The sequence below is a fragment of the Numenius arquata genome, chromosome 5 (assembly GCF_964106895.1).
Source record: "Numenius arquata chromosome 5, bNumArq3.hap1.1, whole genome shotgun sequence".
NCBI classification, from domain to species: Eukaryota; Metazoa; Chordata; class Aves; order Charadriiformes; family Scolopacidae; genus Numenius; species Numenius arquata.
This window is the reverse complement of record NC_133580.1, coordinates 31362729-31387036: the sequence shown is the minus strand read 5'-3', so window position 1 is coordinate 31387036 and position 24308 is coordinate 31362729. Positions and strand designations below refer to the sequence as shown.

Genomic DNA, 24308 nt, shown 5'->3' with positions numbered 1-24308 from the left:
CACAAGGAAGTTATAAACATTTATGGAACACTAGCTTCAGTAACAGCTTCCAACTCTTAGCAGTTTGTGCTAAGAGTGTTTGTGGGTCTTTTTTAAAGACAAATCAAAACAAACCCAGGTATCAGGAAACTCAGCAATTCCTTTTAATGCTGTAACATTTTAATGCTAAAGGAAAGCAAGTTTTGAGTAGTTGTATGAAATATATGAGTAATATGAAGTATATTGAAATTTTGGGAGTACAGAGAGTCAGGGAAGTTATTGGGGTGGGAGGTTTGGAAAGTCTTAGCATAGATTATAGGAGGTCATAAATTTCATCTCCTCTGTAAGGGGCTTTTTAAAATTTTTTCACCTTGTCCTTCAGGACATCTTAGTAAAGCCCTCAAAACCAAATGGGACAGAGAAGGTGTCCAACATTTCAAAAATAAGTTTCAATTCTTAAGCCATTGTCGCAACAGCTAACAAGTAGCCTGACTTTCCAAAATCCCAGGGGCCACAGGTACCACTTACTTGGCTTCACCATTAAAGAACATGTTTGTGTGCCTCTTGTGAGAGCAACTGGGGCACTCAGTATTTCTTTTAAATAAGCTCATTTATTTTGGGACTAATAGCTAACCATCTATTTTTGATAATCTGATGTGGAATCATGAGGAGGCCCTGAAGTTGGGATTATTCCTTTGGGACATCCTCTCTACTGATTTAGATGATCAGAAGCCTCTGAAAATCAGAGCGCTTTAGTTTAGAAGTGAAATTAGGTCTCTGAGATACTTTAGGAAACTCCAAAGCTTTAAATTAAATCCTAATCTCCTTCCTTTACCCTATATATGGAACACAATTCCTTGCTGTTTCAGAGAGGAATTTTGTGGAGGACAGAAGTGAAAGAGAACGCGGTGATGGACTCATAACAGCATGCTATAGAGAAGAGCAAGATACATGTGAGGAAGACGATGAGGAGGAACACCCGTACACTTTTGCAAAGCTGGATGAATCTGTGTACGATTTAATACTGGCTGAGAAGGAGGAGGAGAAAAGGAAAGAACGCAGGTCTTTTATCGTGAACAGGCCACCAGCCCCTGCCCCTCGTCCTGTATGTTCGCCGGTCAGAGAGGAGAATACTCCCTATATTGTACAAGGTTAGTGCTGCTGCTTTGTAAATATTTGCTGGTAGAATACAGACGTGCCTCTTCTATTCAGCGAATAATATATTTTTTTAAAAGATCCTTGTTCAGTTACTTTCAAGCCAATAAATTGGTTGATTCAGTCAACCTATTCTCACCTTTCAAATGAGCTGAAAACATCTCTGACTAATGTTAATTTTCAATTTGCATCTCAGCATCACTTTTTTGGTTTAATTTTACAAAAATTATGACAATATGATGGAAAATTACGAGTCACTGGGCTAGCTGTGAGTGTGTCTGTTTTAATGGTGTAATACAGAATGTGGTATTTGAATCGCCTTTCCTTTCAATTTCTTTATCAAAATGTTTTTACTTAACTCTAAGAGAGAGATTTTAGCCATATTTTATTTTTTCTGATCAGAGCAGCAGGGAGAAATGCCTGTGTGAGAACTCTTTCAAATATCTTTTCTCCAGTGTAAGATGCTAGAAATGGCCACCTGAGGAAGGGTTATGTCCTTTTACCATATCTGTGGAAACTGGGGGACCTTTTTGAGCTTATTCATGGAAATGTAAGACTGGAAGAGATTTCAGGTGTCTTGTAGTCCACTTCAGACGGAAGCCAAATACCAAAATAACAAAAGGAATTTCTGTGAACCTACTGCAGAGATCTCTGTGTAAGCCCCAAAATCCATACTGCCTGCGTTTCCAGCTTCCTCTATAAAACCCTGCCAATGTATAAGAACATGCATAAGAATAAATGGTAGGAAAACAGGCTGAGAAAGGACAGAGGAACAGCAAATTGCTTACTCCGCCCGGTGCGTGTTTGGCACTAAAACAGGATTAATACTGCCCGAATCATCCTATCAAATACAGAGGAACACCTCCCTTTCCGTGCCTATTTTGGTCAGTGATTTATTTTATTCTCCCTAGCTGGCTGTCTTCCTTCAGGCTGTATAACTCCAGGTGAGGGCCAGAATGCGTGGGCTAACGCGTTCATCATTTAGTTGCTCTTTCTTCAGCATGTTCAGGAGGTATAAGGATGAATCATTACAGTAGTTAAAGCGTACTCCAAGAATGGATGTGTATAGGGGCCTGTTACAACTACAAAAGTCCTGAAATGGCTGCTTTTACTGAGATTGCTAGAGCAGTGTCTCAAATCTTGGCCCTCCATCATCATAGAGAGGCCGGTGACTTGAAAACCCTTACTGTGAAGATGCATTATTTGGGAGATTGCTTTCACTGTCTTTTATTGCAGTAGAGTGTTTCTGCTTTGTCTACCCTAACTGTTCAGTAAGGAAGAGACTATCAGAGGAGCTGCTTTGATGGGACTGTGGTTCTTTTATTATATATATATATATATATATATATATACACACATCTATGCACACACACACCCCCCAAGGTGTTTTAGCTTTGCTTTTATAAGCAGGTAGTGGTAGACAAATTAGTTTCCTGTTGTTCTGTGGAATCAGCCTCTGGCTCAAGTTCATTTACTTCTATAAAAAATGAGAAAAGTGGAAGTGCTTCACAAACACTTCAATTGAACCCTCAGGCCTCTGTTTCCCCTGGCTGTCCTGCTAGTTCCAGCCCTGGGGTTTCTCACTCTCCTGTTTTGTGCAGGGATTCCTGAGATCATAGAATCATAGAATGGTTAGGGTTGGAAGGGACCTTAAAGATCATCGAGTTCCAACCCCCCTGCCATGGGCAGGGACACCTCTCACTAGATCAGGTTGCTCAAAGCCCCATCCAACCTGGTAGATAGATCGTGACATTTTAGTCAGAAGTGATATATCTTCAGCTGAAAGATTTTTCTTGCTACTTGGATTGGCAATTTTTGTCCTTCTCCACAGTGGTTAAAAAATTCTTCAGCCAGTCCAGCGATATCCCAGTTTCCAGTTTATTATATTAAAACTGCTTATAATAGGAAAAAAAAGATTGTTTCGGCTGTAAGAACCAGAAAATTTCATTCCAGTACATCATTAAAATCTGCATGTTTGCAGCCATTGCTTTATAATTTAATCTAATCAGTGTAAAATAAAATTACTCTGGCTAGTGCATATAAACATTTTTCATCCCCCAAATAAATTGGTGATAGTTTCAGGTTTTGTTTTCATATATTATGTTAAAAAGAGCACTACAGAAGTTGCAAAGTCAAATAATCAAAAAGTTAGAATTGAGGTAGTTTTACTTCTTTCTCCCTGCCACAAACATTTCAATACAGTCCTTAAATATATAGCCCTGTGCTGCTGTTTATCCCAGATATTTTGTTTCATCTAGTGTTTAAAGTGGGTGAGCATAATTTGCAAAACTCTTCAGTGTTTTTCATTCCCATTTTTGTTTAAAGTATAATTCGTGCCTGCCTTAGGTCCAGTGTGTTGATTCACACCCTCCTGTGATAAACCCTTGGATTTGTCCTGTATCCATTGACTTTTTGGATGCCCAGTATGAAGTAACTAAGATGTCATTCTTGAGATTAACAGCCATATGTGTTATTTTACTCATTCGAAGCAGAGATTCCATTGCTTTCAGTGGCCACTTTGAGCACTCAGAACCTCAAATTAAATCATTAGTGTGTCTACTCAGCACCCTAATGTCAGGGACTCACGAGCCCGCCTGCTGTCGTACATGACTTGTCTGGGGTTAGGCTGGGGCTTTGTTGGAGAGAGAAGTCCTGTTCCGCAGAGCAACTTTTAGTTAATTAACTGAGGCATTCTTCCCTCCTCTGTATTCGCTTGCCATTTGCTAAATACCTTTTAACTTCTAAAAAAAATTATATAATATTCCTGTAAGAAACGGGTTGTCTTCACTGCACGGTTCTGTTGGATCTTCAGAACCATTCCCTTCTGGTGTTCAGTAAAACACGGGTCCTGTGGGAAAAACGGGATTAGAGAACGGAGCATGCTGCACAGAGGAGGGCTGTGGTAAAGCTGCACAGTCTCCCACAACAGGATCCCCATGTACTGTGGGAGTTTATGGGAAGAGCAATCTTCATGCTCCAGGGATTACAGGGGCTGTTGGGATAGTGCCAGGCAGAGATGCAAGAGGCAGATTTCTTTTTGCCCTTTCTGTACCCGCAGAGGTGGGCTCATTTATTGGCAAAAAAAAAGTGTAAGCATTGCATAGCAGAAATGCCTTTTGCCTCGGATTGCATGCTGGTGCCTCCTTTTTAATTTATTTTTTTTGTATCCATCAGGACAAATTGAGTGGCTGAATTCTCATGAGGGCTTTCACCACACAGCGAAGTCCATGAAGTTAGGAAAGAGTATCTCCTCCTTTAAGCAAAAGTAGTGGTGTTTCCATGAGAATAGCAACAAAGAAAGTGAGCAAATAGCCCTCTTTGTAATAAGTAGCTTTCAAATCCATGGAAGCTGAAGTTGACACTAAGCAGAAAGCCTGCTCCATGTAGATTATCACTTGGTGCTCTGCAGAAAAGGATAGTGGAACTGTTGATCTCTAGAAAACAAACATGGGACTTCACAAGCCCTTTTTTAGAATCTTTTTCAGAGCAGGACCTACGCTTCGAAACCTAGGCAGTAGACACTCGGTGATGCAAGTTGCCATAAGCGAACTACCACAGTTTACAGTTTGAGCATCTGACCTGAATTTGCTGACAAATTAATTCTGGGAAACATGAGTGAGCTGAAAGATTTAAAACATAAGTGTTGAAATCACTTTTACTCAGTTTCACTTATTCTATTTTCAAATTTTAAGGAAAGTGCAAACTACCGTATGGCACACTGCTAAACGTACTGCATCTTTAACAAACGGAGAGTATGTTTGCTCTTTAATTTCGACCACTGCAAGAATTCTGCCTTCTGTGTGAAAGGCTCATCAACCAATGGAGCTGCAAATTGGTGCCAAATAGCTTGGTGTCCAGATGGTGTGCACTCCTAGTGTGCTCCCTTCCATTTCCTCCAAGTGCTTAGTATTCCTTTGTAGGTTATGTCAGTGTTTTTTCAATTGTGTGCTGCCAAAACAACTGTTAAATAAATGTATGAAGGTGTTGTGTTTTCAGTTTACGCTGCAATTTTAATGTTCCCTATAGATACCAGCTTTGATTGAGCTGGAAACCGAAGTCCCCTGCGTATTCGTAGGACAGGTGCATGAGTTTCTGTAATGCCTCCCTACCATGTCTGAAGTCTGACCTACCAGGACTGCTTCCGGGCTTAGGAATTACGTTACCGGCCTGGTTTGATCATTTACGTTTTATCAGAGACCACCAGTACAAGAGGGGTTCTCTGCAGCAAGGACACCTGTCCTACAACAGCATAAATAAAAATACGCTGTAGCCTTTGTTCCTTTGCAAACATCTCACAAACCGCTGAAGGAATGCCCTTCCCCTCTGTGCACTGGAAACGTTCTACTATTTCAAGATAGCCGTCTGTGGGACTTCGTATTAGGGTTAGAAGTGGAAAAATATGTTTCCCAGTTACTATCCCAGAAGAAAATAACATTCTCCTTGCTCATCAAAATCACAGGGTGTACAGAAAAAAGCAGGAGCCAGTGGATATTTTTAGGGAGGCAGAATATCTCGTGTACAGAATAGACAACATAAACCCAAATGAAATGCAAAAAAACAAAATCCAAAACTGAACTGTTAGTGTCTTGAAAACTTATCAGGCTGATTACTGGGAACTATACTGATCGCATCCTGAGTTCGTAATTCTTATTATGCAGATTGTTTAAATGCTCTAAAGCAGGGGTTTCCAAAGTGAAGCCTCGGAGCCCATTCAAAACATTTATGTCCCACAGAGGGATGTTTTAGTACTTTCCTACAGTGAGTATAAAGTACTGCACTGCAGATGAATTTCATTACGTATCCCCAACTTAAGGGTGTTTTTCCATGAATAAAATACTAGGAACCGCTGTTCAGCTGTCTTAGAGCACTTAGACTGGTTTTACAGACCTGGTTGGGAAATGGTATGCTGGCCTCACCCACTGTGTTCATTCAATGAGATTTTTTTTTGCTATCTTAACTTTGGTAGATTGAAACATGTACTGAATAAGGTACACAGAGAGAAAATATTTATAGGATGCTGCCTGGTTGAAAACCAAACTGTTCTAACTAGCATATTTCTGGGGAAAAAAAAGACAGATGCAGAGTCTTCGCCTTTTTGTGACTTTTCTCTGCTGAAGAAAAGTGGGACAGCAGCAGCGTGCTCAGGTTTTACATGCTGGAGCACATATTCTTGCGTATATCGCTAGAGTCCTCCCAATTTCCATAATCCACTTAAATTTCTGACAAGAAAGCAACAGTGGGAGAGTTCTCTTTGTTGTGTGTGGCAGGGCAAGTACACGGACACCACCTTCTGAATGGCATCTCCCACTAACCACCAGTACCTGCTCTTCTCACTTGCTCTTTACCCCTTCTGTAAGAATGCGTAGTGGTATTACTGTTGTTATCTTGCCTCAGTGTAGGGGAGTCATCTCTGGGTACTCTCCTGAGGTCCCTCCCTGACCAAGGCTGCTGGGATTCTGAAGGATTTCAGCTCCTATTTGACAGACTCAGAACCTCAGTGCAAATTGGGAAGAGAACTGCTGGGGAGCGCGTGTTTATTTTTGGATTAATGTTTTCACATTGTCATTACACTGTGATTCTTTTTAAAGTCGTTTTACTTTTGATCTGAGAAAACTGGGTTTTTTCAATCTCGGCTGACTAATTATGTGGCTGTGGAAGGTGGAGGCTGACAACAGCCGGTAGAAGTTGTGATGAGCAGATGCGATGCTGTAGCTGAAAAGCTCAGGCAGCGTGCATTGGGCCACTGAATTAATGGAGTGGCAGGGCAATTTGGTATTTCTGCAAGCGTGTTTGGCATCACCTAGGCTTTATTCTGATGAAATGACAGTTGGGTGTTCTCATAAATCTCTCGAGTGTCAGGCAGTACATTTAGAACAGATCAGAACTTCTGTGCCGGTTTAGATTTGGCCACTGGTTTTCTCATACCAGTGCAGTTAAAACTGGACAGTTTTTTTCCCCTTGCCTTCTGACAGTGTAAGTGCATTCAGACACCTATGGTGCTATGACAGGACAGCTTCTGGGACTTGAGCTTTTGTCACCTTGCACAGCACAGCACAGCCATCCCTTCTCCACAAGGCTTGGACCTAACCAGACCAGAGCCGTGCAGCTTTTGTTCTGTGCTCAGGTACGTTGCCTCGGAAAAATAGAAAAGGCCATACTGTTTACAGAGTCCCATTTCCTTAGTTGATTTCATGTTATGAATCACTGGAATTTTTTGTTTTAATCTTAAATATGTGAGATATTTTGTATAAATTCTGGGAGCGGCCCTTAATCATCTCTTCCAAAACTTACTGGTTAGCATTGCACTGATGACCTCTGTCTAGTCCTCATGCTGATACGCGTTAGCAAACAAAAAGACAAAAGGAAAATGAGACCTAAAAGGATGTGAACAAACATCTGCAGAGTTCTCATCTCCTGAATAATAAGCATCATTCTACTATATTCCTTCCTTAGTATTCTCTGTGTATTTGTCATCCCTTGCTGTGCTACATCTAATTTACAGTCTAATCCCTACCAGAAAAAGAACTTGCAAGTTTTATTTGCCTAGGTACTATGCACATACAGTTTAAATGTTAAAATGTTTAAATAATAGGAAAAAAATTGAGTGGGCAAAGATAGGAGTCTCTCCCTGCAACATATCCCAACTAGCAATTCACCCCTCCTTCTCCATTCTTCCGTTAATCGTGAGTTAATTGCATGACAATTCTAAAATGAATGAAGCAAAAACGTACTAAGACCAAGGAGGAAGCTTACAAACTCACTGTAATTTGCGACTGAGTTGAGATGTGTTAATAAGCGCAACCCTAGTGTATTAATTAATTTGCATTATCACTTAGCCTTGTGTTTCTATAAAGATTTTGTTCCCCTGGATTTTAATTTTGAATGTTTCCTAAATAAAACAGTCACGGTGATAGATAATTTTGTTTGGAACATCAGCTCAGTGGACCTGATGAACAAATGCAGCTTGAATTTCTCTAAGCAAACCGAATTCAAATTAGTGATATTTATATATTTAGTGATTATTTTTTTAAATTTTATTTTTGCTGTGTCTTTTCTCCTTTGTGTTTGTTCTGCTGAAAGTGTTGAGTAAGTAGGTTAGTATTAAGTATGATTAGCTCACATGTTCTTCCAGAGGGTGGGTTCCTCGGTCTAGCTTTAGTTGAATCACTAGTGTGGTTGTGGTTTAAGCCCAGCTGAATGACCACACAGTCATTCGGTCACTCCCACCACCCACCACCCGCCTTCAGTAGGGTAGGGAGAGGAGGGAGGAAAAAAAAAAACCACCAACAAAACAATTTGTGGGTTGTGATATAGGCAGTTTAATAGAACAGTAATGAAAGAGAAAATAATAATATACCCAAAGAAGTGATGCAATACAGTTGCTCACCACCCGAGGGTCAGTCGCCCAGCCGGTCCTGAGCAGCGATTGCTGATTTCTCCCCCGCCCCAGCTAACCCCCATTTATACACTGAGCATGGTGTCTGTGGCATGGAGTATTCCTTTGGCCAGCTGGTCCTGTCTATACTCCCTCTCAGCTTCTTTGGGAAGCTGAAAAAGTCTTTGACTAATGTAAAAGTCACTTAGCAACACCTAAAGCAGTATGCATTATCAACAGTATTCTCATACTCAATCCAAAACCAGGACAGCTACTAGGAAGAAAATTAACTCTATGCCAGCTGAAACTAGGACAAGCGTATAGTGGCACACTGGTGTTTGATTTTTAGAAGTAATGTTGCTAGTACAACAAATTAGGCGACATCCCTCATAGTTTAGATGGGTAAAGTAAAATGTAAATTAGAAACCGTATCTTGGTTGATCATTGTCTCTTAACTGGTATGAGTTGTCCCCTCTCATAATGTAAAGCTTTCCACCTTTTGATTGCCCGTGTTTCTAATTGTATCATTTCTTACTGGTCTATCGCTAAGCAATTTTTAAAATGTGATAGTGCAGCTATGATTCCTTACCATCCCAGCTTTGTGTTAGAACCTCAATTAATTCTGAAAAACCAAATGCCTGTTCTTTTTGTCAACCTGCAGCTATTGTAAAAAATTTCATTCTCTTTCTAGACCCTTTATACTCATCACAGTTTCTTGACTATAACATGTTCTTCTTGGTACAGAATTATACACGAGACTTAGATTTCAAATGTTTCTAGCCCTTCTATTGGTGTTGATAACCATATTAACCACGTTTTAAGCCTTATGACGTTATTGACCTGCAGACAGCCTGAAACAACATCTGTAGCTAGTCTGATAGAAAAGAGATAAAAAAGGCAATTCAGAGTTCCTTGGATCCCACTCACTTTCCAAGCCTTCTGTTAGGAATTTTCCCAGAGTTCTGTGTATTTGCCACAAAATTTGCGGTTTGTCACACTTGAAATGTTGTTTTCTGGTTTCATGTCCTACTAGAAAATATTGTGGTACTTTCTTACTCTCTGAGTTTGCTTTTCTGGAGAAATATTGAGGTTACATTACATTCCTAAAAAGCGATCTTACTACCTAAGACATAAAAATGTATTTAGGGCATGCAAAGAACTTCATCTGTGTCCTGTAGCAACTGAAGAGATGAGAGAGAATAAAGTGGAATTACTTATTAGTTCTCTCAGCCTCCTTTAATTCTGAGAAACTGAGAGGAGATACATCGTAGACAAAAATTATAAAAATTATATAGCAAATATCAGGTCGGGACGTATAATCTGTAGATTTTGACTAACAAGCATCTGTAGGTACTTTAGCCAGTCACAGTGCGATTAAAAATTCAAAAGGACTGTCCTTCTGATCATACAGATATTATTGAAGGGTGCACATTATGTAAAAAAGCATAATAGAACTACTGCAACTTTCTAATGGGATTATTTATGGCAGAGGCTGTGAAAATATAAAAATATATATTCTTCCACAGTTGAAGGACTGTGGCATTCTGACCCTTTAAAAAATTGCTATATTAATATGGCTTTACTGAAGGAATATTCACTTTATCTTCCATAAGAAATAATGGAATATATCCCTGTGCAAGATGACCTGTTTCTTTCACTCCGCTACTGTATTCAAGCAGTTGAGAAGTAATTAGAATGTGGGAATGAAAGAGTAAATTGCTGAAGTCTTCCCTAAGCCTGTGGCAGTCGTACAGCGGTGTGTGCGTACGTCTTTCCAGGCATTCCAGAAACAGGAATTTGTTTTCATTGACCTCACCCACACTGAATACTTGCTGCCAACTAAAATAATTTCGGCAAGATGCAGCATGTAAAGCGGTTTTAACAATTTTACTTTGAACTGGAAGAGTAATTCCATTTCTGATTACTCCAACGCTGCAAAACTCAGCAGAAATTTTAAAGCCTATCAATTAAAGTGCTTTCCAATCAGGGACATGGTTGAGTGTATCCCTTCTCCTCCTCATGCAGTAAAATTCAGGCTGCCTGCATTACCTCTGCATTCTGGCTACTTTCATTTCTTCTTTAAAGAGAGAATACTATTTCCACTGTAGAAGAGAACACTGCAACCATATTTAGCAGGATTCTTTGAGAATTACAGAGAAGAGCATTGCAACAGTTAAAATCTGTCAGCGTTAGGCTGAAGTTAGGGACATAACATCGGCAGATTGTGCTGCCTGTAGAGTTCTTTTACTCTCTTCATTTAGCCTGAGAACATTTTAAGGAACATCAAGTCCCCAGCTGTTTTCATTCATCATCACCTTCCATACAAGCCTACTCAGGAGCTAGCGTAAAGACTTTATTCTGCACTGTAGAAAATGCAGCCTTAGGAATTGCTCCTTTCTCACCTCTGCATGTAGCATGCGCAGAGCTTAGATGTCACAGTGCTCTTGATCATTTGTTTTTAAAGTTTCCCTGAGAGAAGTGGACGCATCATACAAGGCAGCCTGAGCGGGCACACAAGGAGCAAACCAAGGTCCACTGGGTTTCCCTGGTCAGCAGGAGCGAGAAGCCGGGACGCTGGGGTACCACGCAGAGCGTGGCTGCTCCGCCACTGGAGCAGAGCTCCCCTGTACTGGGCCTTGGTCCCCAAGCAAATATTCGCTCCATTGGCACGTTGGCTGCATTGCAGTGATGTCAGGAAGATTACTTAATGGGTAGGAATTATTCTAGATTATCAATTTGTTTAGCTAAAATCAGAAGTGAGACTTAAAAGGGAAAGCCTGTGTGGCAGTAGCCACGTGGGCACTAAGTCAGGAACCAAGGAATTCCCACCTTCTGGGTTTTACATGTGCTGCCAACAAAAGTTTGACTGAAGCATTTTGGGATGTATCCAGGCTGGCTGTACTCTGGGCACCTTACAGGAATGAGGATGATGGGCTACGCTAATGGAATAAGTGATGATGCGTTGCTGTTCCTAATGCTTGAATAAAGCAGACAAAAATATACAGGTATTCTTTCTTAAGCATTGTCGTTATTCTCACTTAGTACTATTGGGGTTTTCTGCCTTAGCGTTCCCCATGAAATAAGAAACGGGCTACAGTAGGTGTCTGTACTGTGTGAAGAACGCCGGGATGAGCTGTTTTTTCTAAACAAGCAATATGTTAATGTGATATGTCTATTTTATTTTCTTCAAAGCTTCTTGTCATGATATCTGTAATATCAGTAATCCTCCCTTTCTGTGCAACTGAACAATTTTTCAAGTAATTAGCATTAGACTGACAAGTGAGTTGAGTACTCCTAGGCTAGAAAAAGAAATTTATTCCAGCCTGCTTTCATGAGCCTCCTTTCGTTCAGAACGTGTGATGTTCTTTTATTGCCATTTTTCACTAACTTCCTCGTCTTCTTATTTTTGTTGTAGTGTTTCAGCAAAAGGCCACTCGAGTGCCCAGTGACCACGACAGGACATACTGCGATGCCAGGAAACCCGGTACGGAATTTAATTTAGGTCTTTAACTGCCTCGATGCTTTTCAGTAGAACTAGTAGAGATTTGCTGGGACTTGATTTTGACTGATTTAGCATCTGTGTTCCCACATATGATTTATATCCTTAACGGTATTGCAGCATTAAGAGATCAGATTAAAGAAAGAAAAATAAAAGTTCCAGTCTTCTGGGAAAGATTTGTAGAGTCAGAGTTACTTTACGCTTTTCTGTTTCCTTCCCCCATTGTGATTAAAACCAAGAAAAGAAAGGACAGGAGGGCTCAGCTGTGCCCTAATGCCAGCCGTGGAAAGACAGCAGTGTGGGAAGCAAGAGTTCTCTCCTGGGTATCCCAGCATCCATGTAAAATTAATTCCTCGTGGCAGTCCAGTTGTTATTTGAGTTGTAGCACATCAGAATGTTGCTACCATAAATTCCATTAATGGTACCCTAAAATAATTGACAATGTTATGTACAAAATGTATGAACACCGACTGATGACCTTTCCTCCCTCTTCTACTAACAAGCAGCAGGTCAGGATCAAAGCATACAGAGCAGCACGTAACCTCCTCTTTATTTCTGCAGCGGGGAACTGCACTCCCCAGCGCTACTGACATTGCTTTTCATGAACGCTAAACCACTTAGGAAAAGAATACAGGGCCTTCTACATCTTACTATGTTGGAATATCAGTAGCATGCCTGCCTTGCAAAGCAACCTAGTGGCTTCCTATGATGGAGTGACTACATTAGTGGACAAGGGAAAAGCTACAGATGTCATTTCCCTTCGGTTCTGCACCTCTACCGTCATCTCTGGGAGGACTCGGTTGCAATGTTTTCATGTCACTGCACTGTATTTAATAATTTGGGGGAAGGAAATCACGTGAAATTTTAAAATGCTTTCTGACCAAATTTCAGCCCCAGCTTTTGAAAAACTTAATGTGTGAAGTTGGAGACGGAAGGAGAAAAAAGGCACTGTGGGTATTTGTTGTCTTAACATAGCAATATTTTCCTTGAAAATGTCAGTACTGTACCTTCAGCGCTAGGAGGAAATTCTTACTTGATCTGACACTAATGGAGACTCCATGGATCAGGGCAATGAATGAAATGTTTAATTAAAAATGTGCCGCTCTGCTGCCAAAGAGTAATGGTAGAATCCTCATTGATCTGTTACATGTCTAGCATTGAAAAAACAAAACCAAAAAAAACCCCACAAACAAACAAAAGGAAACAGAAAGAAGAGAAGGGGCGCGGGAGGAACCACCCTAAAGACAGTTTCTTTTTATTAATGCCAGATTATAAAATCACTGCTTACACGGCTTTATTGAAAAAAGTGCTTGCATCATAAAGAGAAAGGAATTAAATGGGTTAATAGTATTTTCTACCTTTATCTTTCTACTTTTTGTAGCAGCACACAGAGGCCACCCTGACACAGTGAGTGATAGCGCTGTGAAACACAACAGCCGTGCTCAACAGGAAGAACTCATCTACTTGCAGGAACAGGTGAAAAAGGGGGCAATTTCTGTGGATGATGCTCTTGACAGATTTAAACAGTGGCAGAATGAAAAACAGAGACTACAGCCTACTCAACAGGTATGAGTCTGAAATTTATGTTTCTTGATGGGGATTCTTGATGAGAAGTTCCAAAGAAACAAACTTGTATTTTGGCTCCTACATGTGAGGTCAAAAATAAGAGTAATGATTTATGGGCCCATCAGCTCCCAAGGAACTTGCTGCTTATGGTTCTGAATCTTCTAGGTACCTGTTTCCACTGTTGTTTGATGACTTGAGAGGCTTCCTGAATTTATTTTGCCTAACTTCAGGTGCTGTTGCATTTTGTTAAAATCCTGAGTTAAATATGTTCATCTTCTAAGACTTTTGTTCTAAACTGCCTGGTGATGCTTAGGTCTATGCATCTTTTATGAAACCACAAACCTTGTATAGCTGAACAAACTGAATGTGCTGTTGAATAGTGTCAGCTAACAGAAACATAACTATTTCAAGCATACATTGTTAATATATATTGATTTACATCAGGCTTTACGCCGATCTCAAAGTGTTGAATCTACTCAGAGAAATTCACAATTGTCAGCAGTGCTCTTCAGCTCCTTTATATTCAATGTATGGAGTAAATTGAGGTGCACGAAACCAGGATTTAGAAAAGCCCACACACTGAGTCACTGAAAGAACTGCATCCAAGGTAGAGGCCAAGGAGAAAGGCAGGGTGAGGAGGTTTGTTTATTCCTTCTAACAAGACAGCTGGAGGAAGAGGTTCTGCCCTCATCTTATCTGAGGTCGTGCATTAACAAAAATACTTTCTTCTTGTCCTTAAAGTGCATTTAGCAGAAAGAGGAAAACCAAAGCTAGTCTGCTAGTCTACAGCGCGGCAGAGCTATTGAATGCTGCCAACAAGCAAGAGATTAAATGTTTGCGTTTCCATTTGCTGAAGAACCAGCATGAGCTTTGTCATCACAGGGGAACGCTTTGCAGCAGAGGCGCAAGGGCCTTAGCAGGGTTTAGGAGCCCCGTTCCCAGGCTGGGCAGCAGCAGCACAGCACGAGCTGGTCGGCAGCAGCACCACACTATGGTGGATGCCCCCTTCCCAATCTGTCTGCGGCCAAGCGCGCAGATGGGAATTGCTGGTATTGCTCTGTCAGTCAGGGGAATTACTTGCGGAGGAAGGTGATATCTAACCTGTGCAAAGATAGCAGCCCTAAGTCATAAACCTGTATTCCGAGGAGGATTTACTTGGCCTGTTTTAACTGCTTCAGGGAAAAAGCTGCTTTCTAGTGGCGGTTTATACCTTGCGTTGCCTGTCTGACTTGTCTTTGGCTTTGTACAGTAGAAAGGTCTCTCACCGTTACCCCAACTTGAACATGGTGAATTTACTTCATGATATCACTGCAGTTGTCTGGTCTTCACTGGGACTTTTGAGGAAAAATCACTTGTCCCAAGGAGAAAAATAAAGTCCTAAGCCTCTGTAATCTAACCGCAGAATCGATATAACTTACTGATATGAAAAAATCCACAAGACTCTTAGGTCTAAATGCTAAAATTAGCATCTGCTTTTAGAATCATAGAATGGTTTGCATTGGAAGGGACCTTAAAAGTCATCTTGTTCCAACCCCCCTGCCATCGTGGACTTTTTTCAGTCTTTTAAAATTATTTTTCTGGAGAGAGAAAAACTTGGTGTTCGGGATGCTAAAGACTCCAACTTTTTATAGTTATTCATTATTCCTACAGTAAATTTCCATTACTGATTTTTCTGATGCTGGTTTTATGCTTGTTTTTTGCTTAAAGGAAAAAGGGCACCACCTTAGAGACACCAATATCGGCAACAGACGGGAAAAGGAAAATCTGAATGGTAAGTTGCACTCTCTTTACCTCCCAGAACACTGTAGCCTTGAACTGTACGTGTACTGCACAGGTCTGGTCCAAAGCATAAGCAGATTTTTGGATGGGGCATTGAATTTGTAATGAGCTTTTTCTGTATCTGACCACACTTAAGTTATTTTAGTGTAATCAGGCCTTCAGCAGGGTCGAGATTTCATCCCAAAGATGAGCTCACTGAGAGTTAATGGGGCAGAAAATTTACCAAGTCTTTGTGGCTCAGCTTTTCTGTAGCCCGTTTCCCACTGCTTCATCACAATTAGGGTAGATGATTTCTTTAGAACAATTTACTTGATGGCTTCAATATTTTATTTGTAAATCAGCTATCAATTTGCACTTGCAAATTCTTGATGAATTTTTCACTGCCACGGCATTTTAGTGTTGTGAGTCATTAATAAAAGCTGTACCGTTGGTCATTTAAGATGCTTTGTTCTCTTTGTCATTGAATGTCATCTGCAGCAGTATAAATCACCCGCATTTCCTGCAGATGATTTTCTCTTGTTATTATGAAAAGATTGTATTAGATGGTATTGACTTTAGGCCCATGTTTTCTATAGACTTCATTCAGTACTTGTGCGTCCTTGGAAGGGAAATTTAGTATTTATTTTTTCACACTGGACTTAGTACCATTTGTATATCGGTATTGCAAATTGTCACCTAGATGTATTATTTCCTTACCACAAGAGAGAAGAATAATCTACAGTACTGCTTTCGTTACTCTGTTAGACAGCATTGTAGTTCCATGGACTTGTGAGATACTGTCATTAAGGGAAATTCTTGCTGCCCCAGTGGCTGAGTGCAGTCCAGACTCTTTATTATCCTCCGTGGTTGGTAGGGGTGCAGCATCCTGAGCACGTGAACAGGCTCCGTCCCTATAAGAGCTCAGAGCTGTGATGACAAAGTGCTCGGAGCCTGGGAGTACTGCATTTGTTCCTATGGTCTGTTTTCTATAGGCGAGGCAAAGCTCATGGTGACATAAGGGTGACTCTTGGGAAGTATTCGTCTGTAGGGTTCTCTTTTAAAGTTGACATCAGTCCTACGTCTGTAGCTGCCCGGTTAATGAATCGTAGCAGTAGAAATCATTTTATTAAATGTAGTATCAATACCAGAATTGTAAATTTTGTGAAATTATCCAGTAACTCGGATAATGATCACTGTGTTCTCTTCTGATCCTGACCTCTCCACCCTCTGTTACACTGTCTTGTAGCCTGTGATGCAGCTTTGCACTGCAGAAATACAATGGGAAGAATCATTATGGAGGCCCTTGTCTTGTCCAACAGTGCACTTAATTATCAAAGATTTAAATTCTTGAAAATAAGAACTTCCAAAAGATGGAACTGCCTTTACGGCTGGAGCTTGCCCTATTGATGGCAAAAGTAAAGAAGGATCTTAGAAGACCACTACCTCAGTCCAGACATAAATAAGTTGCCTGAAACAAAACTGACAATCACATTCTTTTCTCTTTCGTAGTTCCTAAGGAAGGCAGACCAGACAGCATCCATTTTAGAGATGTTTTGTTCCACATGCCATACAATAAAGCGGTATGTATGAATGTTAGCAGCTCTCAGATTTGTTTAATGAATTCTATTTTTTACATCTGTATACATACTCTCCGTCTGTACCTTTAAAAACATAGGCCTCCCTCTCCAGGTTCCATATTTGAAATCAGGATTTGGATAGTCTTTTTCATAGACAGTTTTTGAGGACTTGATTGAGGATTTAAGGAGATCACATCAGAAGCCTGCTAGAAAATGAATTTGATTATATTTTAATGAGAAAAGACAATATCTCCTATAAATTAGTATGGAATGTAATTTTTCGGTTCTTGGTAAGTTTGATCTTGCTTCCACTGTAATGAAGTTATTAATGATCGTGGCACTCAGCTCAGTCTTCCATTATAACATTTGATGCTATCTCAAAGTTCATGTCTTATTTTGCAACAGTTTAATATAGGACTGAATAACACCAAAAAAAAAAATCAACTGCAAAGCAAAAAGTTCTATCAGTCTTGGAGTGAAATATCTACAAAAACCTATTTTAAGAACAACTAAATAAGAACTAAGCATGTGGAATGTTCATTTGCAGAAAGTACAGGCACAGACAACAATTTATCTCATTACTATATAATATACATATATGGTCTTGCCTATAGACATTGATAATATCTTATCTTTTTTCCAAGAAGGGAAGTAAGGTGTTAGCCAATAGAACAACAACAAAAAAATACCTGTGATAAAATTTCATGAAAATACATAAATGACTCGGGGACAAAAGCGCTCCATTTTGAAATCTGAGTGGCACAGATTTTTTTTAAGGTATTTAAGGTTTTCCTTGGCATCTTTCCTGCCACCACAGAAGTACTGAACGGGTAGTAACCTATTGCCTATGGGAAACTCTACCTGGAAGCGAGGCTGATACACTGTTTGGAAAGCCGCCTTGCCAACCCTGAAATATTACAGAGTAGGAGACAAGGAACAACAGAACTGAAACAGTTGAGCTGGTGAGGTATGTCTTAGCATTTGAAGTCCTCAGCCATAGGTCTCCTCTGGGAGCTATTACTAAATCAGGACAGGCAGAACGCACCCACAGTGAGGCAGATGTGTGCTGCTGCTGTGGGGTCCCACGAGGTGTGAGCGTAGAAATACAGTTAGTCCTCAGCTTACTCTGTAGTAACTGGTTCCTTGCCTATACCCTTAAGCATAAGAGAAGGTTTGAGAGCCGTGGGTTTGTGCATGTCCACTAACAGAATGAATGGCAGCAGCTTAGACAACAATTATGTAAGGATGCCTAAACAAGTTTCCTTTAAAGTCTTAAAAAACATACATCTTTCACATGTATTCCATGTCCATACTTTCTAGCACATAGGAATTTTTGGAAAACCTATATGATGCCTCTCTACATCTTTGGACATCTGAATTACCTATGTGAATCTCATTTAGCTGTTTCTGAAAATGAGATTTCAAAATCTGCCTTCTATTGCAGTTACATTATGGCACCTTATGTGCCACATCCCACAGATTTAGTCATTCAGCATCTAAAAATAAGTGCAAGATTGCAGAAACTACATAAGAGGGTTTGAATTGCTTTTAGTTAGATATCCCCTCATAGCTAATCTCTGTAGAACCTTGAATTTGGTCTTTAGGGATACAGCTAGGATAGCGTAAGATTCCTCATCAAAACCAGGAATGACTGATTCTCTCTTCTCCACTCTTGGCGTAGCAGCAAGAAGTGAGTAGTAGGTGTCACTGCTTCCTTGCTAGGTAATAAGCAAGATAGAGGCTGCAGAAGACAAACTGTAACACAGATGGACTTCAGAAGAACAGTACTGCCTTAAGCAAATGTTAAGCTTGAATTTTTTATTATTATTATTTCAATGCCAGCAACTTACATAATAGTTTTAAATGAAGGTAGGTCTTGAGAAACATGTCAGATGCTTAGTAGTCCTCCAATCACAAATATACTCGTGGGACAAATGAGCAATTTGGTTCCAGTCTTGGGATCCTCAGCAAGGTAGGTGGCCTGCTGTGAAAAGGTCAAAAGCTTTTTCCACAGGCAACTCAACTGAAACCATTTATTTCTTAGCCGTTACAATCAGCAGGTACTTACACTGAAAGTGGCATTCATATCCAAGAAGGTCAACTTTGCTCTCTGTTGCTCTAAACTGTTTAATAGTCCTGAAAATAGTCCTGAAAGGCACCGGAAACACCCAGGTCATCCACTGCAGTAAATCCTTCACAGGATTTCACATCCTTCACAGAATTTCTTCTTCCAGATTTTGATTTCCAGTTCTGTAGATACCTGTGACAGTAACGCAGGTCTGATTTAATTAAGTTTGCTCAACCAGCTGCCAAAGACCAAATCTCTTCCTTGGCTTCATCCAAAAAACACTCAAAAGAGCGCTATGCACCTTTCACAAACTGGCAGGTTATTGATTACATTAGCTATCCTAAATGTCTGGCTCCATTCCTCAACCCTCATCTGCACCTTGTTTTCAGTCCAAGTTGCCAGCGGATTGCTTATTCATCAGTTGATGCCACTCCAGTTTGCAGGTAGTGTCTAAGCAGAGTTCCCTGAAAACTAAAAAAGCAGCACTTAATTTTGAGCATACTGACCCATTTCCATTGTCTCTGATAAGAAGATGAACAAAGACAGACCCTAATTTTGACATTTGGACCCGGTACCCATTAGCAAAATTGAAATAACTTGGGATCCTGAAGGAGGAAGTCATAGAATAGATTCTTTTTTTTTCTCTTCGTGACTTCAACAGTATGCATTTCAGTCAGGACCTCTAGTCTTGAAAATACTTGTTTGTTGGTAGTTTACAATAGCGTCCATTGGACTTGCAAAGCTACATCTTTAGCCTGGCTTATTTCCAGTTTCTTAAGTATTTTGTGGCTTCACATGATGCTCAAATTTAAAAAAAAAAAAAAAAAAAAAATCAAGAAAATAACAAAAATCAGTCTCCTGCCCATTTGTCACCACTCAGGTCTTCCTGAGACAAGGCCACAGTCAAACTGTTGACTGAGGCATTCACCAAGACAACTGGATATCCCTGTGTCCTTCAGCCTCTCCTAATTGCCACCAGTAAAGACCAGCCATGCTGTTAGAAGTAAGATTTGTACAAAATCTACCTCGTGTCATTCTCCCACACAACACCTGCCTATTTTTATGGATGTCTCTTGCTCCCCTGCTCCCAGGGACACGTGTTGTATTCACATTTGAATTAAAACACATAAGAAGTGACTCATCCTAGGTACGTATGTTGTGAATTATTCACCCTTGAAAGACATTCTGCACTGGCTTATTTATCATTGATATGTATGACTATTTATTAATTGCATCTATTTCTTTTTAGTCTCCAACTAGGAACCCAACAGACAGGGAACAGATGCCTAATTAGCAGAGGTAAGAGCGCGCATATGAACACACACACAGACATTATTTGTCATGGAAACTAACGCTTGTGGAAGTAACTTTCTATCAGAGTGTATTTGTGTAACAAAAGTATGGAAGTGCATCTCAGAGGTCTGATTTCCCAAGCTAAACCTTAATCGTCATACGTTCTGGTTGATGCTAGAACTTATTTTTTGTCAGGTGACAACCTATTCTTGTGAAATCATTCTTTCTTGAAAGGCATAGCTGTGAGGATGTGTCCAGCAATGCTGATTAACCAAGAGACCAACGGTCATTTCAGTGCTGGAAAGCTTAGGGGTGGTGATACTCTCTCCAAACAGCAGAATTTGCTGATGTTTGTGTTAGCGATTGGAGGTATCTTGGTTTGGGGCATCTAATGAGATCTTTAATAGTTGGGGGTTTTGATTATTATTTGCTATCTGTGTGCTTCCACGTATATCTCATAGCAGTTTTTAAACTGTATGTATACCTGTCAATGAAACTTGATCCTGAGGCCTGAGGCTTCCTGATCAGTTCCCTGATCCTGAGGCTTGCTGCTAGGAGATCAGAGTAAATAAATCTGGTTTACAGCACTGATTGGGTTTTGGGGGTGGGGTTTTTGTCGTAGGTTTTTTTTTTTCTTAAATCGGTTCTGTTTTCAACATCTGTGTTGAGGACAAACTTACCAGGAACTGAACTTAGATCACCATCTGAGGTTGTCAACTTAATGAATTATCTTGGATTCATTCCGAGAAGAGGGTACAGTGAAAGAATCACCTGGAAAAATTCTTGTTTTTCTAATTCCTCTGAGAATGAAGGAGTCATGCCTCATTGATTTCTGCAAGAACAGTCTGTGCTCAAGTCAGAGTTACATTTTCTTCCGTTTCCTTTCCTTCATGTGAGTTTCCTTTTCTTGTTTCCTTTCCTTTCCTTTCCTTCATGTGAGTTTAGGACCTGAAAGTTTCAAAATTAAAGTTTAACATTTTAGATATGAGTGGTATTTGTAATTTTCCATTATTAGAGTTATAAAAGGGATTAAATAATTTTTGTTCACAGTAACAAAGTGATATAGTTTATTCCTGAAGACAAATGTAATTTTAAAGGCTTTCTTGGCTAAGTTACTTTGATTCAATTTGCCTCTCCAACTTTTCCAAGTGGGGGGAATGAGATGTTATACTGTTCTAGTGCTATTTTTGTGGCACTGAAAATGAATAATCTTCAGTGAGGTCTCTTCTGCCACCCTTCTCTGATGTAAAGGAGAGAGCAGTTGCTCCTTGCGAGAGCTGTGTTTCCATGTCTCATTTCTGGAGCCAGCTGCCCTCCTGCTCACTGGAATACAGCGCCCACACCATAAAACAAACGGGTACCTCCTCTGCTGCTGCTTATCCTCTAAAACGCTTGTTCAGGCCCCTCCTCCTCCAGAGAGCTCATAAGATTCAAAAAATTAGTTTTATGGCGTGACCTGAAAATGAAAAATTATCACTCCTTCTTCAAGAGGCAGCTCAACTCCTACACGGGCTTTCCTGAGAGAGCTGTTTCCTTGAGTGGAGCTGGAGTCATCTACACTAAATGGGTAAAAAAGCTTTGAATGTTAAAAACTCTGAAGCTGGAGAAAACTATTATGAAAAACTTGGGAATAGCAGAGGTGCTTATAAATTGCAGATCGCTGAAGTGAGATGAATCATGCAAGGGGGGAGCAGGAATTACCCCTGGGATCAGAATAGGTGATCTCTGTCACTTTCAGAAAATTGTTCTGTGGGAGGGAGGAGGTGAATTAGATGTGGGAGAACTTGCAAAATACAATTTATCCAGCACATTCAATCGATTCTGTTTGTGAATAATCCACACCAAACTCCAAGCTTCTCCTCTTCTGCAAAGTATGGCCTCTCTGTAGCTCGCTCTCAGATGGGTTCAGAGGCCTTATAATACCATAGCACTAAATATACTATTATTTGAAAAGCAGAGAGTTTCTGTACAGCTGCAGCACGTGTGCCTCTAAAGTACTAGAAGGGCCCCTGGCAAGATTAAAAAAAAATTTGGTGGTTTGGGGATGGGTTTTATTCTCTTCTCTTTTATACCACTTTCAAGGAGGTCATATTAACAGTGAAAGAGTTAGAGAAAGGGAATGTTCATTACCCACATGCACTGGAAAACATGACATTTTAAAATCCTCTGAGAAACTAATGACATGTCTGAATTTTATGTCCGTTTTTCTTGGTTTTTTGTTGGTTTTTTTTAAGACTTCATTATTCTTTCTAGAAGTGATGAACTACATTGAGTGGTGTACAACAGTACTGTCTATACCTCTTAGGAGGGCTGGACCTTTCTTGTAAAAAAACTGACTAATCGCAGGGAGATTTTTGAGCGTTTGATTATTACCAAAAATTGCAGATAAACCATTCAAAACCTGCATTTCTATTTCTAATATTCTGACTCTCCAAACAGCCGAGCCTCCAACTGCAGTGCAAAGTTCTTAGCTGTGTTGCTCATGCCTACCTGTAGGATCATCGTACTTCCCTGATGCAAGAGGGGAGAAGAATAAGGGAGCCAAGATCCAGCTGGTGGCTCTGAAGTAGACCGTGGTCTTGATTCTCTCATACTCATTTCAACAAATACAGCGTTTGATTTTATCCTAAACAAACATGACCGGGCATTTTTCATTGTATCTTACAGTGCGATTCTTCGGCGGCTGTGCATCAGGTTCCTCTGCTCGGCGGCCCACAGGTCTCCAAGCTGGGCCATGGCAGCCTCGGGCTCCAGCGCAGACGGCTGCGACGTGGCTGCGTGCTCAGCGCTGCACTTCTGCTGTCTTGGAAGCTCTTATCTGGGCCAAGTCTGGAAGAAATCCAGTATCACTAAAGCAAATTAATAAGACTTCTTGTAGAGTCAGCACTGAATTTTACATTTTTTCTTTGCCTTTTTTTTTTTTTTTCCTTGGAGATGACAGCTGAGGATTTATACGGAAGATACATTGTGTGCTTCGGTTAATCGTTTTTAAACTCATTTCAGTTTTTCCTTAATGCTTGATAGTTGTTTAAAAGTAGATTTTTATGCACAAGAGAGGAAGATAATGAAAAGTTATAAAGATTATGAAGTTATAATACATAAAATTTAGTTTTTACTTTTTGTTGAGACATCTTTGTATAAAATTTGTATATAAATTTATCTTTCCTAGGAATAACACTTGTACTGCATTACTAGTTTATATAATTGTACTCAAAGTAAAGCTAATTTCTAAAGTCAAACTATGTAAATCAGTACTAATTATCTACTAATGCATTAAAGCGATTACAAGAATCAAGCTTACAAGGAAATTGTGTTTTGTTTAATAAGTTGCCTAAGGTGAGCGATATCCAGATCAAAACCAGAAGAATCTCTACTGCATTTACACAGCAAAAGTAAAGGAACAAATATGGTTAACGGGTCTAACGCTTTGCATTCCCACAGTGATATATACTCCAAAAATCTAAGTGAGCGTGTGACGCCACAGGGGTATGCAAGACAACTTGCCCTATTTCATACACAAAAATAACCTGCAGAGGGTAGGAGAGAATTATTTTACCTTTCAGATAAGTAGGAGGTTAAATAGACTCTCCCCACCCCGGTTATTTGAGTGTTGCACAAGCCTTCTTAAAAAGCCAGTAAACGCGCTGTTGGCCAAAACTGCCTCCACAGAGATCTTCATCCGTACGAACCTCTTAACGGTGCGTTATTCACAGACATCTTTGGGAACCGGAACTGTTCGGAGCAGGCCTTCCCTCAAGCTCTCGGTAGCGTTGAATCTTTGCTTTGCAGTACTAAGAGACGCTCACACTTAAACCTCAGTCAGGAAAAACTAAAAACTACTTAGATACTCATCAATAAATGTTGTTCCTTAACTACACATTAATGTGACACCCAAATTTGGAAGAGGGGAGTGGATTTGATGTTCAGATTTACGAGTCTTAAGAGTCGTATTATTATTCCAATTTCAACAAATTATTGTGACAAGAAATGTTACAAATAAAAATAAGCCAAAAAGACAATGTTGGGATTTTAAAATAA

The 24308-nt window shown here is 40.1% G+C and overlaps 1 protein-coding gene across 1 annotated transcript in view; it reads left to right on the top strand.

Moving 5' to 3' along the window:
- The window catches only part of BANK1 (B cell scaffold protein with ankyrin repeats 1), a 141355-nt gene extending 117792 nt beyond the window's left edge, over positions 1–23563 (top strand). The window contains exons 10-16 of the mRNA XM_074147787.1: positions 849–1130; positions 11925–11993; positions 13390–13574; positions 15282–15345; positions 16842–16912; positions 20227–20276; positions 22938–23563. Of these exons, the coding sequence (XP_074003888.1) occupies positions 849–1130; positions 11925–11993; positions 13390–13574; positions 15282–15345; positions 16842–16912; positions 20227–20271 (716 nt within the window). The 3' untranslated portion in view covers positions 20272–20276; positions 22938–23563. The remainder of the gene's footprint in view (positions 1–848; positions 1131–11924; positions 11994–13389; positions 13575–15281; positions 15346–16841; positions 16913–20226; positions 20277–22937) is intronic.
- The last annotated feature ends 745 nt before the right edge of the window (positions 23564–24308 follow it).